Raw genomic sequence first — 20,203 nt, forward strand, 5'->3', positions numbered from 1 at the left:
ACAGTATAGACCAAGGACCTAAATGTATAAGGCAATATAAGATGTGAAGCCTGCCTTTCTTTTTTATGACAGGAAATTATTAAACAGACAATTTTCTGTAATAATTATTTAATACATATTTAAACTATTAGAGCAGATAAGTTGCTTAATAGGGGGGAAAAGTAGAACTACTAATTCCCCCAATACTTGATATGCTAGTAATACAACGTATGCTTTTAATTCTTCCTTGTGCCTATTTCGATTGGGCCGCAATCCTAAACAACCTTCGTTTTGATGTAAATCATATTGAATTCAATGTGAATTACTTCTAGGTCAGTGTGGTTACAGTCAGAATGTTAGCTTAAGTGCACAATGCAGGTGTATGATTTCTTCTTTTCAGGAAACAACAGAAATAAAGAAGTTTCAATTCTGTGTTGTTTCTATCCAGGTTTTATTTCATCTTATTTAATAGCAGAAAGCAGCAGGACTTGTTTCAGTACTGAAACAAGTTTTCATCAAGTTGTTGCAAAAGCATCAGTCTTCTACATTAACACAGCACTGCAGATGAGAAGCCAATATAGGAAAATATCAAGCGTTAGCCATACATTATGCACATGCTTAAACATTTCCCATTAATAGCATCAATGTACAATGTGATCCTGGGTTCTTTTCTGGCTATCAAGCCAGTTCAGATGCAACAGGAAACTTTGGCTTAACATAAGCCAGGATTTTGCAGCAATGTGCAATATGAGGGAGAAAACATGTTAAGGAGCAGCTTGCTGCAGAAATACCCTCAAGAAAGTCTTAAGTGCATGTGTGCACAATTGGCCCCTTTGGGGTCTATTTACTTATTAATATCATCATTGTCATCATCATACTTAATTACAGATCACCTTTCAGGTTACAAATCCTCCCAGATACTGTCTGGGATCTAATTCTACACATCTGACACTAATGTAATACAATTTGTGCAAATGAGGAATGCCTCTAATCCCCAGAGCAACAATAATGACAGTGGTGGCAGTTGGGGGTATTCGGGTTATGGGTAATTTGCATGCTGGGACCTCCTGCGTCTGTAATTAAAATAAAAACTAAAGATACAGCTGCATGGAAAATTTATCTCAATACTAAATTATATGTGCCATAGTTTGAACAGAAACAGAAAATAAAATTGAGAAACAGGCTCAATTTAAGGTGTCCAACATTAAATAACTCTCCACTTGTATAACATACATGAGGGAAAGATGGTAGAACTGACAGTGACATTGATGTCTCTAACTCCATGTATACATATAAAGGAATTTCCTCAGGGAATCATTAAATGCTGGTTTTCTTCAAAGCTTACAGAAGCAGGACTGACCCTAACATTAGGCAGAGTGAGATCACTGCCTCAAGCTGCAGATGTTGGCAGGAGCTGGAAGACTGGGCTGCGTGTGCCAGGGAACATATACTCCACCCTCTCTAGCCTGCTGCTCTCAGCAACAGTAGTGGATATTATCTTATCACCAGTCCGCTTCAAATTCTTCCTCACCTCAGGCAGCAAAATTATTATTAGTAGTACAGTATTAGTATTATTTTCTTTGCCCTTCACTCTAAGGTCCCCCTATTAAATATTTAAAACTATTAAAATATCAAATAGTTTAAATTTAACATTTTTTAAGAAGTAAAACAGTTTTAAACAACTTGCATTCACAAAAGTAAGGGTGTCCTCAAGGGGACACCTCAAGTGTCAGAAGCTATGGTAAACAGGCTTAAGGTTCACCTAGTGTACTGTTCCTGTTCTGGTGGGCATAGCCCGTGAGTAAGCCACAAGCCTTAGTAGCCCAAGAAGGCTAGGCCTCACACACAGGACTTCCAAGCTATGGCAGAGGAAAGGAACCATGTAAAGGGTCGGGAACAAGAAACCACTCTCAGCCCAAAACATAATCAGGGGCACCATCCGTACCTGATGAAATCTCCAGGGATGAGCACCTGATAAGATCTGATCTAGGCAAAGTAAGTCAAGGAGACCTATGTCAGGAAGTGAGAGACATACAATGCCCCAACAACACATCAAGGAGGCCCACAGAAGGAGCTGACATAGCCTGTCCTCCCAGGTCATACTCAAATTCAGCTACCAATGTCTTTTGTTTATTTGACTACAATGTTGTGATGACATACTTGCCATCTGCACTGGAAAAACCAGGACATCCCGGCAAATGAAACAGAAAAGATTGCTAGCTATGTTAATTTTTATGTACTTCCGCTATCGTAAGATTTCAAAGTTACCTTTTTGGTTCCTAATCCTTCTATGAAGTAGTGAGCTAATGAGTTAGCAAAGATTGCCAAATGCTAGCTTTGTCTGTGGCTGATATATTGTGGACACCTGTGATCTTGGAGTGACTGGAACATGTCTAGGGTAAAACGCTCTCCAGCAGTTTTTGGCCAATTCCATTTACATTTTTTGGCTGACCATTCGAACAGTTAAAAGAGACATTTGAGAAACACACGAGTAACTCTGAACAATCCTTCAAGAAAATGTATTTATAGTTTTTAAGCAAATTATTTCAAAGAGAATTACATCATTGTATAGATTTCATTTAGCAGCATTTATTTTTGAAATCTCAAAAGGAATTCTAGCTAGACATTTTATTTTGTCAACTGCTAATGAACCACTGATTTGGTTTGAGTACAGTCCTAATGGGAGCGTACACAATCCTAAAATAGAAATTAGGACGATTAAATACTTAAAAAGCGATGTATAGGTTTGCCAAACAATTAGAATTTTAAACATTCATGAACTGCTTGCTTTGCAGCTAGCTTGGTTTCTTTGCATTTGCTACAAACCTACTTTGACAAACTCTGCTAAATCTTAAAATATTTTCAGATAGAAAAACTTTAAGAGTTCCCTTTAGTTCTGCACCAGAATGTTGTTTCATATCCACCAACATGCAAATGGGCTCCTGAACATATCATGTTGGCCACAAAAACCGCAACACATTAAACCACACCAATTCAATGGAGGCCAGGCTCAAGACATGTTTTGACTTTCTCCAAAAACTCAGAATGGCTCTTTTATTGACGCATAGCTACAATATATGTGATTTATGTCCCCTTTCAATCTGCTCTCTTCAGGCATATTCTCTAAGCTGGGTCTCTGCTTTCTTCATTATATCCTTTCATTGGTTAAATGAACAGACCAAAAGCTGACAGGCACAAGATTTAAGGAGTCTTAAATATGCCATTTTAAATACTGTCCTCCAAACACATTGGAGTCTATTAGACCTCCCCAGTGAATGCTTCCGAGGATATTTTAGCATTTTGCAGTTATTACAGTGTTTTCTGTATATGATGCAGGAGCTGAAAACAGAATTTCATTTAATCTGAATAAATTTAAATAGTGAGTTTTGGCACAAGCACTTTTTTAGCCCCTTATGCTAATAAGGCTTCAGTTTGCATAGTTCAGTCCTAAGCATGTTCTCATGTGTGTAATTAGAATTCCAGGCTAGGCACACTTTTCCTTAAAACAAATCCCACTGAATCAAGTGGAATCTCCTTCCAAGTAAGCATGCTTAGGATCTGGCTGTTAAGGCTTTTACTTCCTTTGCAGCTTCCCTCAACTGTTAAACAATTTCAGCAGTAGCATTAACAACACCTGCAGCATGGAATGACTTTGCTGCTATATCCACTCACTTTTCACTGCCTGCTATCCTACAACTTGCAACAATGTCCAACGGGCATTAGACAGAAGTGACTTGGGTTACAATCCCTGCACATGCACAGTTGTGAAGCTAAAGGCCAGTCCTTATTTCTCAGCCTAACCTACCTGAAAGGTTTGTAGGTTTGAATAACGGGTTAAAAATATGGGGCAGGATGCAACGTCATACTATTAAGATAGTTTCTTCAATGGAAGCATTTTTGCTTCCCAGGTGGAACACTCTCCCTACTCTTCCCCTCACATGCTGTTCTGGGGTTTTTCCCAATGCCAGAGTGTGGATGTGGGGGAAGTATTGGGGGTGTACAGCAGGAGGACAAAGGAATGGGGAGAAAGCCCCATTCTGCTAGTGGGAGTCCTTACACTAGCTACTGTTAGCACATCGGTTTAATTGAATCCAGCCCATGATAGATACATCAACTGATGTATCCTACAAGGTCATGCCATTAGTGTAATGACTTCTGCCTGTACAACAGGACTTCCTTTCTCTATTGTTTACCTTTAGGTTCCCCAAGCCTCTGGAGCAGATTTGGGGGGACTGGGGCTGGGGAGAGAGGAAGTTCCATCACACAGACATAAGTCCTTCCACTAATATGTACCCCAAGCAATAAACCTTTTTATCCAATGGGTGAAACATTTGCAGGGGAAAAAAATTTTAAACAACAAATGTTAATGTAAGACCTGCAGCTGAGGACCATATACACCCTGAGATTTCTTTCTTTTAAGTAATTGCCACAGTATGTGGAGCTATTGGGAAGCATAAACCAAATAAGGGATGAGAAATACCTAACTATGCTCTGAGCACACAGAAAGAGCACTACATGCTCTTTTCTATGGAGCAATTTCCACTACTGAACAGAAAACTCAGGTTTTAAATTGAATTGCCAAGAGACTTGTCTAACAGCAGAAATGACAGCATAGAAAAGTGAACACAAAGTTCCCTCTCTGTGGACAATTGTCTTCCTCCTGTATATATCCATCATTGGGGCCTGGCAACATTACTTTCCTTCCTTGCATAATAAATGTTCTTAGCCATTTCAGGAAGAGTTTAACCTTCAACATTCTTTGAAAATGTCACATGGAAACATTGCCGAGCCAATTAGTCTTCACCTGAAGAAGGAAGCTTGAGGAGTCAACCAGATTGTTTAGAATGCTTTATCGTTATCTATGTCTGAAGCAAACCTGGATATATTTGAGTTTTGGCAATTCAATCTCAGTATGCGTCTGTGATACATTACACATTCTGATGCAATCAGTGCCCTTGGCATTAATCCAATCCCAACAGAGCTCTATGAGACAATTTGTTATATTGGGTTAATCCACAAAGTTTAATAGCATTGACTATCGGAATCTTAGGACTATTTAAAATATATATATATTTCATACTATATCCGATAAACATATGAAGCAAAACATAATACAGAAAGCATACCACAGAAAGCAGTGTTGTCTTCTAAGGCTGATAAGACAACATACAGTCAGAGCTTCTTACCTTTATACTTTGAACAGGATTTCTCTGCACCCTACACTCCCACATGTTTTCTGTCAGTAAGGGTCATAACACCCAGTATATGGACAGAGGGCAGGTCATTCTGGATGATAATGTTTGGGTGAGGATAGAACAAAGTGATCTGTTTTTCACCAATTCACTCTCTGTTTCTCCATATAAACTGCCATATTTCAGCATAGCTATTTCTTCTGGTCCATAATTTCCCTGTGCTTATTACATCATTATTTAAGGCTAGTGTAGATTTGGAAAAGGTTCAGAAAAAGGCAACAAAAATTATCAAGGGTGTGGAGCAACTGCCCTATGAGGAAAAGCTACATTTTGGGCTTTTTTTGTTTAGACTTTCTTCTATGGTCAGCTACCTCGATCACAATAGGGTTGTTGTTTCTAAATGCACAAAAATAAGGGCATTAGAGGGGGAAATCCAGAATATTTTGTCATCCTAAATGCCTTCAGGGTTAGAAGGACTACTTTTCCTAATTATAACTTCTCTTCACTGTGATTTGAAGCATATCCTATACATGTCTTCTCAGGAGTTAATGCCATTTAGTTCCTTGAACATTACTCCAAGGAAAGAGAGTATAGGTTTGCAGTCTGAAAGCCTCTATGTTCTTCCAAATAAAGATGCACCATTCCATTTCAATAGTAATTCCCACAATTTAACATCAGAGATACAGTCAAACCTCGTTTCCTGAATGCCTCTGTTTTGGAATGTTTCGGCCCCTGAACGCCCCAAACCCGGAAGTAACTGCTCCGGTTTTCAAACAATTTTAGGAAGCCAAACAGTTTCCGAGCTGCATTTTTCATCCCCCCCCCCCCAATTGACTTTGCAGCCAGTCCATTGATCCTCGGTTTTTGAACTTTTCAGAAGCTGAACGATCTTCCAGAACGGATTAAGTTCGAAAACCAAGGTTCCACTGTATTGAAATTCACCAATATTATCCAAACCCATTGAAATATCTCTGTAAAGTAAGTATCCAACCAGACTAGAGTATGGGTTTAAATCACATTTTTTTAATTAAGCAGGCTTTGATCCAGTCATAGCCTAGATATGGAAGTCTGCTTGGCAACCCCTTGTACACTGGCTTGAGTTCCATGATATAAATATCCCAAGGTGGGATATAAATGTACTAATGAATTTAAAAGGCATACAATATAACTCTTTACAATACACACAACCCAGCTGTTATAAGCTTTACAAAGACCTGACTGGGAAACATCCCAATCTAGCTGATTTGTAAGGCATTTATATATTTAGAAATGGCTTGATTTGAGCCTCTTCCCCTTATTACAAAAAATGATGGTCTGTCTTTTCTCTTGCCTAGCATATAACTAGAAAGTATAATGAAATGAACATATAGATTACAGGAAAATACATGATTCTTTTTTGCTACAGACTCTCGGTCACATTTCTTGAGGTGCATCAGCAACAAACATGATTCATAAAAATAACCCAGTACATTCAAATAGAACAAAATCATATTAAAATTGAAACCAATAAAAGTGTTCTGAAACCTATTTACATGTTAATAGTTGTCACTATTTGTGTCTCTTAATACGTTCCAAATAAATGTTGTATGAAGTGAAGATCCTATGTTATTTCTGTGAAAAGCAATTGTAATTTGTTTCAGCAAAGACCAAACAACCCAATGCCAGGGGCATTGATCAATTTGTTTCATTCAGCACAACCGTGTTTGCAAGAGTAGCACTCCAGACCATGGACCTAATTAGGCCCACCAGGCCATTTTGATCATGCCATGCTCTCTTGCCAGTCACCTGGCATCATATAAGATGTCAGGTGTGAACAGGTAAAAGGTAGCTTGGGTGGGGCAAAATGGGCTGCTGGAGCACCTTCGATCAGTTGATCAACAAGGTTTCAGAAGTACTGCATACATGGCTTCTGAAATGCCAATGATCAACTGAGCTGGGCTGATGAAGCACCAAAAATCAGCTGATTGCTTGCACTTCAAACTGCAAGTCCTTTGCAAATACCTCTAGGCAGTGCTTTGAAGTCTCGATGACCAGCTGATAGATGGGGCTTCCAAGCATGGTGTAGGGCTCTTTGCAAGGGCACAGTCACCCGATAGTTGGGGCTTCAAAGTGCCACATCACCTGACATCACCAGTCAAATGTTGTCTATTGGGAGTACAAGACATGGCCTGTCAGCTGGATGTGGTTCCCCACCCCTGCCCTATAGGGTCAAATGAGAGGAACTAAAGGAGTACACTCTAAGACATATTGGGGACAGATCAAATCCCCTGGTGACCCTAAAGTGAACCTTATCCCTTTATCTGTTGATAGCCCCACCCTTGTGCTGTATTATTGGTCATGCTATAGCAGGCATAGGCAAACTTGGCCCTCCAGGTGTTTTTGGCCTACAACTCCCATGATCCCTAGCTAACAGGACCAGTGGTCAGAGATGATGGGAATTGTAGTCCCAACACATCTGGAGGGCCGAGGTTTGCTTATGCCTGTGCTATAGCATAGCAGAATGTTGGGAAATGACTTTTAAAATCCTTCTTTATTTCCCCCTAAGCAAGAGGTGCAGAAAGAGAAAAGAGGGAAGTTATATGACATAAGTTGAACATATCTCTATTACCTAGAAAATAAAGAGAATAGTGTTTGAGTCCATGCCACTCAGCTGTGGCTACAGAGAATCCAGAAATCAATTTGTAAAAGTAAGAGAAAGGTGTTGATGGACCTACTGGGCTTACAACGTTTGGGTACAATGTCTCCTATCCAGCTGACTGACCTGAGGCACATGTGCATCATGACTGGAACCCAGGTACTTGGCACCATTGTCTGTGATGAAGTCAGCATCACAAATGGATGGTATGTTCATGCTCTGGGGCTGTTTCCTATGTCTATAGACCTGTGGGAAGAAGCTGTAATGATTAGGCGCATGAGGTCAGAACTGTAGGAAGATCAGGGAAGGGAAGAAGCAACAGTTTTGCATCCTGTTGCTTAAGGGGTAGAAAGCTACACCATACAATGCATGATTCAAGGAAAAGAATCATAACATTGATATGTTTGGAGGGATCCAATGCAATGCTTACATGGCATGCTCATCTATGAATGACTGAAGTCTGAAGGACAAGCTGGTTACTTGCAAAGGGTTGGGTGAGACTGGTATGACTGGCATGGCTAGGGATGTTTTCCTACTTTGCAAGTAACAGTAACAAAAATCAAGGCTGATACTGTCACACAGTGGGAAACATCCAATAAAGGCTCATTCTAAAGCAACTCTTTTTCTCATCTACTTTCCCCCGGGTTTCTACAGGAGAAAAAGGTTTGACAATGCATTCCTACTACACACAACACAGCTTTAGCATCTAGGTTATCTGATTATGCTTCTCTTTCCTTAATGCATGGACCTAACCATTAGAAACTTAATAGTGACATAAAAAGATTGCCCCAGCTAAAATAGTTTACCGTAGTCTGTTGGTTGTTGTATATGCATATTTAAACATGCATTCATTCATTTAATTTTATTTTATTCCACCTTTATTTCAAGGCATTCAGCCCCACCAACCATGAAAGATAGGTAAGTTTGAGAGATGGTGGCTGGTGCAAGGTAACCCAGTGAGTTCCTTGCCTGAGTGGTGATTTGAATTTGATCCAAATAATATGTTCCAACCACGACGCCACACTGTATTATAGGATGTATTCTATGGCAATTTTTCCTTATCAGTAAAAAGAAATTCAGACAAAACATATATTTAGAACATACAACCTAGCATTCCTACAATTTGCACTTCAGAACAGAAGCAAATTATAGTTCAGTTTTTGCTGAGATCCATTTGTAACTTCCAGATAACCTTGCAGAAAGCTAACAAGCAACTATAATACAGCATCTGAATAAGGAGGTACAGTAGATACGGGTTTTAATATTTTATTTTATTTTATTAAAATGAGATTCTAGCACTCATGTCATGATAAAAGTGGCATGGGCGCCAGCACAAAATGGCTGCCATGTGCAGCAAAGAGAAGAAGAGGTGACGATACTCCACAGCAGTAAGTACCATCCCAAAAGAAGCACTGAATACAATATACAAAATGGGAACGAAACATAAAGGGTTAGTAGGATTCAAGAGAAGAAACATATCTCAGTATGATGCTTTCTGCTGTTGTGTAATCAGTTAAGTGGTAGCCTCGATGGAAAAAGGGAAACAGGACATGACCGAAGAACATATTGAACAAGCTGAACCGACATGCAACTGAAGACTAAACACCAATAAAATAGTAGTAAGGCAATATGTATCCTTATCCTACCTTTCTTTCCAGCTGTCACAGGCAGGCTTGGTTTAAAGACTTAGTTTCATGTTAGAAGAAAGCAGGGAAAATAATTGCAAATCCCCATAAAGAATGATAAGGGAAAAAAGTGTTTTCCAACCTGTTGTTTTAACTGATGGACTAATCTGTCTTTTTCTCTTTTCAAAGCCATCACTTCTTCTTGAGTTTTCTTTTTCTTTGAAGCAGACAGTTCAAGCAAGGCAATATTTGCATCTTTTTCACTGATGGCAGCAAGGAGTGCTTCCTGTCTGATAAGATTAAAAAATAATAATGAAAACGCTTAGAAAACATATGTTTTTTAATTGAATATTTTAGTGCCTCTGAAGCAAAAGAGGCAACATTAATATATTAGGCACCATGAATGCATGTCTTATTCTGCATACAATGTACCCGCCCAAATTTTCTAGGTTCAATTCTATGTACTGCTTATGATCAATTTTGAATCTGTTTGATTCAGGCAATAGCCAAGACTTCAATGACTGCAACATAAATCTAAGGAACTCAAAGTCCAAGTATTGCTAATTTTCATAGTGTGTTTAGAACTGCACACTGCAAAGACTGCAACAATTAAATTGCAGAAAGGTTCGTTTCAGCTCATTACTTGGAATGTGAAGACAGTAAAGGATATTGGGGTGTCTAAAAGAGTTCCAAAATTTCACGTGTCAAGCTTTTTTTGTTCAATCTGACCAATCAACAACTCAAATATCTAAACATGATGGAACCTAATAAATTTAACACCTGATGATACAACATTTTAGCATATGATGGTACCATACGTCTTCTCTATATAAAAGCTAAAATTAAATTACACTGTCATATGTACAGCATTCAGGCAAATAATAACTATTATTATTATTATTATTATTATTATTAGCCTTGTTCCATTCCATGACATTCCACAGTGGCTTGGATGAAACTGATAGAAACAAATTGAAACAAGATATTTAGAGCAGTTGTGGGATCAGGATAACACTGAAACTGGGGACTTCATCATACAGAAATTTACTAAACCCACCCATGGCGGGTGATCCTATTGGTCTTCAGACTGGTCTGTCAGGACCCAAAACCAAGTCACAGCCTGATCTAAGGTGGATCACGACAGCAGCACTACCACCACACAAATAGATGGTTATAAAGAAAAAAATAAGAAATGGGTACCTAAAATCATGTTCAAGTTAAAGATGAGCCTCAGGACTAAAAAGGCTGAAAACTACCATGATATTGTAGTGTCAGTTCAAAAGCAGTTTATGTCTCCTCATCCAGTCAGCTACCACTATCAGGTCCTGCTGGTCCTGGGCTATATATTTTAAAGCAGATATAACTGCATGTCAGAAGCATGCTGCTTACAATACCAAGCCTGTATGAGATTATGTCTCCAGAATGGACCCCAAAGACTGGGCTAACATATCTGTTCTTGTGGAAAAGTTAATAGAACATTATTGAAACCACCGTACAGCATAACCCTAGATCCCTACAGGATCGGTTTTGCACATTTTTATGTCTCCCCTCAATAACGAAATTAGTGCCTATATTTTGTAAAACTAATAATAAAGAATGCACATATTTTTTATCATAAATAGATAATCTGCTTTTGATACATTCTAGAAAATCTGAACATGTGAAATATTTCATAATTAAGTGGGCACAAAACGTAAGAGAAAAATATTGATGGGACTATGAGGGAAAATATGACAATGTCACAGATTCTCGTTACAGAACAGCAAAGTGGTTAGTTTACATAGAAATATACACAGGCTACCCAGCAAACCCATATTGCCTGGACCACTCAGTTTGTTTCTTTAATAGTGATTAGTGGTGGAGTCCTGTGCAGTCTCTGGGGGCCTTTGTGCACAAGTATCAGTGGGCTCTTTGTCCCTCCCTTTCTTCCTCAAACCACATCCCTTCTCCCTATTGGCTTCACCCCTTTAAAGTAAAATAAATATTGTGGGGCTTATTACCCTTCCACAGTGGAAAGGGTAACTTCTCTCGGATTTAACCTTCCACCTGAATTCAAAACGAATATACTCCCAGTCCTTCTCATGCCCTCCTCTCCTCTTAATTCTGCTCACAAAAAAATCAACTCCACTTGAGGGAAAATAACGAAATTCTCACATTTTCTGAGCCTATCAACTCTCGGTAGAAGGAGCCCACATGCTCATTTGAACAGTGAAATAGGAGGCAAAGGAGAAAACCCCTTAAAAGAAAAATAATATTCAACACACAGTGATGGAATCTCTTTAGCATTGTAAATTATTAAGCAGAAAATTAGGCAGAAGCATTATACAGGAGATGGCTGCTCTGGAAGACATATATATTAAACATTCCATGTAGCAAAAGTATCCCTCAAATGATGTTTATTATCCTGGGATAGCAGCAGTGAAACAGAACTCTTCAGTGGGGCAAAAGGGCATAAAGGAACTCTATCTATCTCAATTCCCCCTCATAGAAGAAGAAGGAAAACTTCAATCAAACCAAAGCAAGCACCATTTGGGGATATGTTTCCAATGGGCAGGTAGGGGCTTCCTGCTCTGGGATAATCAAAAAGGCATCACCTTCTGAGTGTGTTAGAACAGGCATAGGCAAACTCGGCCCTCCAGATGTTTTGGGACTACAACTCCCATCATCCCTGACCACTGGTCCTGTTAGCTAGGGATGATGGGGGTTGTATTCCCAAAACATCTGGAGGGCCGAGTTTGCCTATGCCTGTGTTAGACCCTCAAGTGGAACAGGGTTGAAGGGAATGGCTGGGCTGATGTAGACTGGGTGCTTCAAATCTGCTACAGATGGTCAGATGAAGGTGACCATCAGGACAAGGGTGCTTGGGAGAGTGACTTTTAGAAGCGCAAGTTGTCACTGATCAATGAGTCCAAAAACCAGCATGGCTGCCCCTCAGGCACTAATTTGATACTGAAAGAGAATGCGAATGCACATATGCATACATTCTAAATTCATTTAGTACACATATAAGAAATACGGTATGTGAAGAAGTGTGCTTCTGTGTAAGAACAAGCACATACATGTGTGTTCAAGAGATCCACAGTCTAAACAATGTCAAAAAGAGTATATTTTAATTTGTAGAAGTGGAATGAATAAAACACACACACAAAAATGATTTTAGCTACACTAAAAAAAAATCCTGTTAAGAATTAAACACTAGCAAATGCTCTCTTTTGATTGCTGTTTAACAGATTAACCATTTTAAGAAGTCTCCTAGAAATATTTTTTTTAAAAATTGCCTTGCCACATCACAGTCTATTTAAAAGGGAATAATGTAAACACTTCTGTTTCACTCCCTCACCTACATTAGTCAGAGAACAATATTCTCAGCTTTATTAATAGGAACTGTCCATAACTGTTAGGAAAGTAGATAAATGAAGTGATATAAAATTACGATTTCATATGTTAACAAATACGAAAGCAAGAGCAACCCGTACTGTAATTCTTACATCCATTATTATGGAATGCGTTTTGTGCAAGGACACAAAAATGCAATTAAAACACTGTAATTGAAAATGTTTGAACTAACAATATACACCCCACTCTTCATGTTCCAATCATAACTGAATGGAAAAGAAACCGCTCAATCAACTTGTCTCTATAATTGTTGTTTTCTTTCCCTTCTGACCCCAAGTATTCAACTTTAAGTTCAGTAGGAGGTAATGTCAGAGAGACAGTGATGAGAGATCCTATTTGAAACAACTTCTTTCTTTCACCCCAAAAAGAAAAAAAAGGTATGTTCAAACATGCTATTAATCCACAATGGTTGCACATGTACCTTTAAGGAAATACACAAAGGAACATTATCTACAGTTAAAATATTTAATCCATGCAGCCATACCTGAATTTGTGGCTGGTATTTATAATTTGCATAAGAGCCTAATACATAATAACTTCACAGATGGCAGTTCAAAATTCTAGATTTATGTGAAGAAGTTGACCAATATGAGCTGCAGGTAGCATTCAGGTGTGGGGTGCATTGTGCTAGCTTTTGTGGTTATAGTGCTAGCACTTCTGTTCCAATTTCCAATGTTACTTTTACACAGCAGTACCTGTTGCACTATGGAACTGTGGCTTTATTTGTCGACATACTGCGATGTTGAGCTAGATTGCATTAGCACCAGTGGGGATGGTGTGATGTGTAAAAGCAACACGCATGTTTCCACTCCTCCCCCCATTCCACACATGCGTCCTTCAGTTCCCTCATGATTAAAAGTGCAGGCTTTTAAATAGGCAATAGAACGTGATATATACTGGGAGAGCATTCAGCGAGTGACAGAGTTAAATGTGTTTTTTAAAAAAGTGAGTTGAATGTTTAAAACCTTATTCCATTCTAATCATGGCACTGCGGACCAAAGTAGGTATGATATTAGCTGCATGATTGCAAGTAATTTGTCTTCTTTTATAAACTTAAATAGCAGCTGGGATTGAGACTGTGGCACATGGGGAAGTGGTTAACCCTTTCCTCTCAAATCATGGCCCCCCATGAAAACTGTCCTGCAAACCTCAAGCCACCCTTAGAGGGCAGCACCAATGGACCTTTCCGTTCAGGACCTGATAGCAATTTCAGGGTTGGGAAGATTTTCATCAGGACCACAATGCCCATTGAGCCATTGAGAAAAAACATACACACACCCTATATTTTCCTTGCAGAAAGAAAAGAGGTTTGTGGGGTGAGCAGTGAGCAGAAAAATAACACAAGATGAAAGGCCGAAACACTTCTTCACCTGCCAGTCTTTATTCCAGATTGCCGACTGCCACATATGCTAAGTGGCATACAAATTGTTGAAATAAATAAATCAAAACAGAAGCATTACACACAACTGTGTGTCACATGTAATTTGACCTGTTATGAAAGTAGTACTAGCTCTTTATACTTCAAGAAATGTCCAATCAACCGACCCATATACACCTGACAAATTTGCTCCTCAAATTCTGTCCCCTATGCGTGCACGCCAATTCCTGGGGGCCAAGGCTCAATGTTATTTTTTTTAAGAGGGCCGCGGGCCCCCATTGTTCAGGGAAACACAGAGCTGAGTGCAGAGTGACATCAGGACATTGTATAACATTGTGTATGTCAGGACGTCATGTCGGCCCCTCCTCAATGTTTTTTAGAAGATGGTGCCTCTGCCCCTATGCGATCATCAAATCATTCACACAAAGTAGCCAGCCAGACACTGAAGACTATAATTTAAAATGGTTGTATTCTGCTTTAGGTTCATATGAACCCAGATAAGAACGCATAATTTATTTATTTTTTCATCATTGTGTATGGCAATCATGAAAGCACTTGAATTTTGCGCTTAACTGTATATTGCAAGCACTTTTCATAAAACATTCTAAATCTCAATATCTCCGTTTAAATTTAAAACTTCAGAACCAAACCCTTCCCTGTGTGGACAGCCATTTTGCATTTTGTAGAGATGCAATATAAGTTTAACTGCTTCAACCTAGTGGATGCTAAACAAAAAAATTAACAACACAAAGGATCAGAAATACTGGCGGGTGAATCCAATTGCATGTGAATACAAAGGTTTTGTTTGTGTGGAACATAGCTCTGCTCAAAGTCCAGCTAAGCCAAACAGGATGAACCAATACTATAGGCAATCTGTCATTGTCAAGCCACTTGTCTTTCACCATTGTATTTTGTATGCATAAAGGACCAAGATAAAAGTTGTTTGTAGAAAGAATGGTTTGATCCCTTGAGCATAGTATTCAACCCATTTTGAAGCTCACTTAAATTTATAAGCCTTGCGTGGAAAACTATTGTTGTTTTTCTAATCAATATTTTTTAAATAACTCAAAATCAAAGTGTAAGAATCTTCTAGAATATATTATTGTAGAATGCAAGCCTAATATTGATGTTCCATAAAGCTTTGAGTTACATATATGACAGGGTTATCCTTGTGAACTAACCAAATACTGACTACCTTTGTCCAGAAACTAAATTACTTTCCAGGATGGAAATGTCAAACAGACCACAACAAAAGAGAGCCAAGGACTATATAGATGAGGAATAGGTAAGGTGTCTTCACTTCTTCTATTTAACTCCAGAATGACTTATTTCTGTTGAACTCAGGGCCTTTCTGCACTTACCTTTTATAGTGATATAGTTGCTGGGGGCTTTTCAGATTTTTTGGGTGTGCCACCACATGACATTGTCATTATTCAGCTACTACAGATGACAGAATTTAAGACAAAACTTTTATTTTGTCCATAATCAAAAGACAAGGAACTAATAAAGCCATGCTGTAATTATAAAATAAATAACAACATACTATTCAGTATTTTAAGAACCTATTAAGAATTGTCAAAGAGAAGAAAAACTTGTTCTGATTCAGAAAATTGTCAGTCAGAATCTAACAATGCTGTTGTCTGAAGAAGTAGAGAGCCATAGGCAGAAACTCCACACCACGCTTTTCAGAATCTTATGTTAATTACGGTATGATATGATATGATAGGGACGCGGGTGACGCTGTGGGTAAAACCTCAGTGCCTAGGACTTGCCGATCGCATGGTCGGCGGTTCGAATCCCCGCAGCGTGGTGAGCTCCCGTCTTTTGGTCCCAGCTCCTGCCCACCTAGCAGTTCGAAAGCACTCTTAAGCGCAAGTAGATAAATAGGTACAGCTTTATAGCGGGAAGGTAAACGGCGTTTCCATGTGCTGCGCTGGTGCTGGCTCGCCAGAGCAGCTTCGTCACGCTGGCCACGTGACCCGGAAGTGTCTCTGGACAGCGCTGGCCCCCGGCCTCTTAAGTGAGATGGGCGCACAACCCTAGAGTCGGACACGACTGGCCCGTACGGGCAGGGGTACCTTTACCTTTTTATGATATGATATGATATGATATGATATGATATGATATGATATGATATTTAAACCACATCACAGTTCAAATTTCCTGATAATACGCTGTACAGATTTCCTAATTATTCATCAGAACTTGCTTTGCTGAGCTGCAGCATGAAAGCTTTTCCAAGCCAGCATGAAAGTTCTCAGTCAGCACAGGTGGTATCAGATGCCCCACCCTATAATTTTGGTCCTGCCAGGATGAGTGGGCAGGGTGTGCCTAATACCTTGCTATGAAGCATTTTGGTCACCATATTCTAGGCCAGAGAGGAAATCGCCTGCAGACAAAATGAGGGGTGTCTGGAGGTTTCACCTACATCACAGCATCTGTCACAACTTGTTGGTGGGAAAATATCAAGGTACCCATGTAAAGGGTTCGAGGGAAAGGTTTCTGCCTGAATGCCACAGAACTTCCCAAATGGCCTCCTAGAAGGATTGCCCAGATTTGATTCAGGTCATAAGGTGATCCTTAAATCCAGGATTGACTCTGAAGGCTTAATCAACCAGCAGATCGGCAAGTTGATTCAGAATCCATATCCAGTGCCTATGCCAAAGCCTACTTGCATCTGCAATTAATAAAATTGTGGCCATTTTGATCCCAAAATGCTATCTTGTCTTCATTTCTACCTATCACACCCCTCAGATTTACTGAGCCTGGGTGCACAAAAAGCCCTTCAAGCCAAACAACTGGCCAGATTTGAAATACCTTTGTGTCTCAGAGTGATGAGGTACTAATATAGGTGCTACTGAAACAAAATCACTATCAAGTGTACTTCTTGGCCTAACTCTCCTAGTTTAATTTAAAAGATAAATAGTGTCAAAAAGGCAACAGATCTGAAGGAAGAACATTGCTGGGAGGTGAGGAAAATATGGAACAGATCCAAGTTATTTCAAGAATCAAGGAGAGGAGGAGTTCAGACAACAGTCCACAAATATTTCCTTAATTAGTACTTTAAAGATAGGCATGAAAAGAGTCAGATACCAGATCCATGTTGACTAATTATGACTTCCTTGTTAAAGGAGTGGCTGCAGGCATTTCCAGGAGCATGCAAGTCATATGATTCAAATTTGAGTAGGGCAGCTTACTCATTGATCTTCTTTGGTGGGTAAATGTTTCCCAAATTTGTTACAGACTAAGAAAGCAGCTTTTACAAAAGGCAGATGTAAAGATTTTGGGGGGAAGGGGGGTGTTGATCACAAACCAAGATGAGTGATTAGAATGGTGCTAGTTTCAAGTACACCAAAATAGGCACAAGGAAATGGGTCTTCCTGAACTGTAACTGTGAAAAAAATGCTATGCTTGCACAGTAGACAAAGCCCATCTATTAATACTTTCTACTGGCTAATTTGGTTGTGTAGTCGAGTACAAAGACAACAAGAAACTATTTTTGATGCTATTACGGATACTGTCTAATAGACATAACAATTGGTTGTTTCAGTTAGAATCTACATATGCTTAACCTTCCTGTCCATAGTATCAGGAAGAAATATAAAGGAAACTTGCAAAGGCTGCATGAATCAGAAATATTTTTGTGTCTGAAAATTTATGGAATTCTGCCCCTCCCCCCACCACCTGAATTTTGCTCTTACCTATTCAGAGTGCTGAAAAAGATTGCAGTCATAACTTAAGACTGAAGATGCAATAAAAATAAAATCGCTTTTTTTAAAAGAAAAAGGTTCCACTTTTGGCAGCTGAAACTAAAAAGGTATGCATAGAATGAATTTGCTATCAATCATAAAATATTATTTACTGTATGCCTCAGCACGAAAAGAGAAGACATTCTCTTTCGCCACGCAGAGTGGCTGGGGCAACCAGTCACACGGGCATGGTATAAGTAACAAATTGTTGTTATTATTCAGTTTACAATTGGGCCTTATTGATACAATAAACCTAATAAACCTCACCAAATACTGGATTAAACTGAAATCACCAAAATTGAGTTTTGCAAAAGAGTTTAGCCCACTAAACCAATAAAACCATCCAGGTCATGGTGGGGGAATCAGGGCAGATTTGAGACTTGTTTATCATGGAGTGTCTTCTCAGTACTGAGTGGTGAGCAGGTGAGCAGAGACAGAAGTTTCTGTTTTAAATAACACTGCAATAGCCCAAAGGAAAGAGTGATGATAAGAACAGCACCTATAGATTCAAGGGCTACTTTCACAATTATGTGAAGAGCTTTAATGAGTGATAAATTGCTTTACTGTTTTGTGTCTGGTTTTCTTGTCAAACATGCAAGCAAATGCTATGGATACAAAGTTCATATGTTCATAATTCAGATCCAATATACCTGAAACCCACATTTTCTAGGTATGCCAACCCTATAACAACAGCCTTCAGAACTGTAGCAATCAATGTATAACTTTCATGTCAAACTACAACTCAGTTTATGAATGAGCCCATTGTTCTCCCAATAAATTGATAATACAGCATGTAAGGAAAGCGGTGACTGCTGGTGGGGGTAAATAGAGACAAATTAAAGTTCAAATGTACATAGGTTCTCTTGCAGCTGAAGGAATGGACCAGTTCCAGCCTTGAGTTATGGCTATCTCTAATTCTGAAGTTTAATATGCTTTCTTGACTTAGATAAGATTATCTGAAATGGACTAGATGACCCTCGGGACACCTTCCAACTCTACAATTTTATGATTCTAACCTGTTTGTAAATGTACTGTGCCGACATGGGCTGGAAAATGCTAGCCACCTGCACTGAATATGGAGACAGGTGTGAATGAAGCAAAAACTTATTAAGTGAGCTGCAGCTGAACCTGGAATCACATGACCAATCTTCAAGGCTGGTTATATGAATAACCTAGGAATATAAACAAGAGCAGTTGTTTTTCTGGCATCCTTATGGCAAAAGTAATGGAGGAGACAAGATCTTTCTCCCTAAGTTGAGCAGGCAACCTTTAAAACACTCCAATGTTCCCAAAACAAAACAAGGGGTGTTCCAAAAACATCTAAGCTTAATGGAAGAAACTGGAACGAATTCTAGCAACAGCACAAAGGTGATTGCGAACAAACAGAGCACGTGCAAAAGTGCAATATTAACAAAAATAAGGCAGGCTGACTCATACACGTGTAAAGAACTGGAAAGAGGATCATACTTCAGAGAAAGAATAGAAAGTGTATTAGAAAAAGAAATATGGAGTCCGTAGTGATAACTAAAATATCCAAGGCTGAACACTTACTGTGGGGTAGCTCAGCCTCCTGTAGCACTTTGCCAGTTGGTAAGGCAAATCTTACTGCATGCCAAATGCCAATGTCTGATGAAATATGTTAAGAGAATTGTTGCCTATAGCCATCCGTGTATATTTGCAAAAATTCAGAGGAAGTACCTTAGAACGTAAATGAGAAGTGGAGTCTTTTTCTCAAATGAATAATCAAGTTTATTTAATTAATTTATATCTTGCCCTTCATCACAAGATCTCAAGGCAGATCACAGAATAAAATACAAGAGAAAAATATGGGTAAATAATTAAAACGGAAACAACAAAACAATAGTTCCTCCTTCCCAAAGACACATTTAAAATATTGTAGGATATTAATCAGCCAAAGGAACATTTTTGAGTAGCACCTAAAATATATATAATGAAGGTGCCAGGAGAAGCTTCCTGGAGAAAGAATTCCACAAAAGGGGAAGTCACTACAGAAAAGGCCCATTCTTACATTGTCACCCTCCAGACCTCATGTTCTTTAAGTCCACCACAAATAAGGCATTTAGGCAGAGCCTCCTGAGTGCATGTATGTGGGAGAAATCAGAGAACTATTGCCACATGGGGCCCACAGATCGCATTATTTAACTCTCAGTTGCCCTTTTAACATGGCAATAATAAGTAAGAGAGAAAGCATGAAGAGCGTCAGACCAAAACCATTCAAAAGCTTCTAG

At 39.1% G+C, this 20,203-nt stretch overlaps 1 protein-coding gene across 11 annotated transcripts in view; it reads right to left on the reverse strand.

Moving 5' to 3' along the window:
- The window catches only part of ERC2 (ELKS/RAB6-interacting/CAST family member 2), a 526,798-nt gene that overhangs the window by 152,199 nt on the left and 354,396 nt on the right, over positions 1-20,203 (reverse strand). For all 11 annotated transcript variants that reach the window (XR_013983315.1, XR_013983316.1, XR_013983317.1 and 8 more), the window contains one exon: positions 9,574-9,721. Coding sequence is in view for 3 of the 11 variants with exons in the window: in XM_080996735.1 (XP_080852861.1) it covers positions 9,574-9,721 (148 nt within the window). In the remaining 8 variants the exon portion in view is untranslated. The remainder of the gene's footprint in view (positions 1-9,573; positions 9,722-20,203) is intronic.

The sequence above is a fragment of the Podarcis pityusensis genome (genome assembly GCF_964106645.2).
Source record: "Podarcis pityusensis genome assembly, chromosome: 2".
NCBI classification, from domain to species: Eukaryota; Metazoa; Chordata; class Lepidosauria; order Squamata; family Lacertidae; genus Podarcis; species Podarcis pityusensis.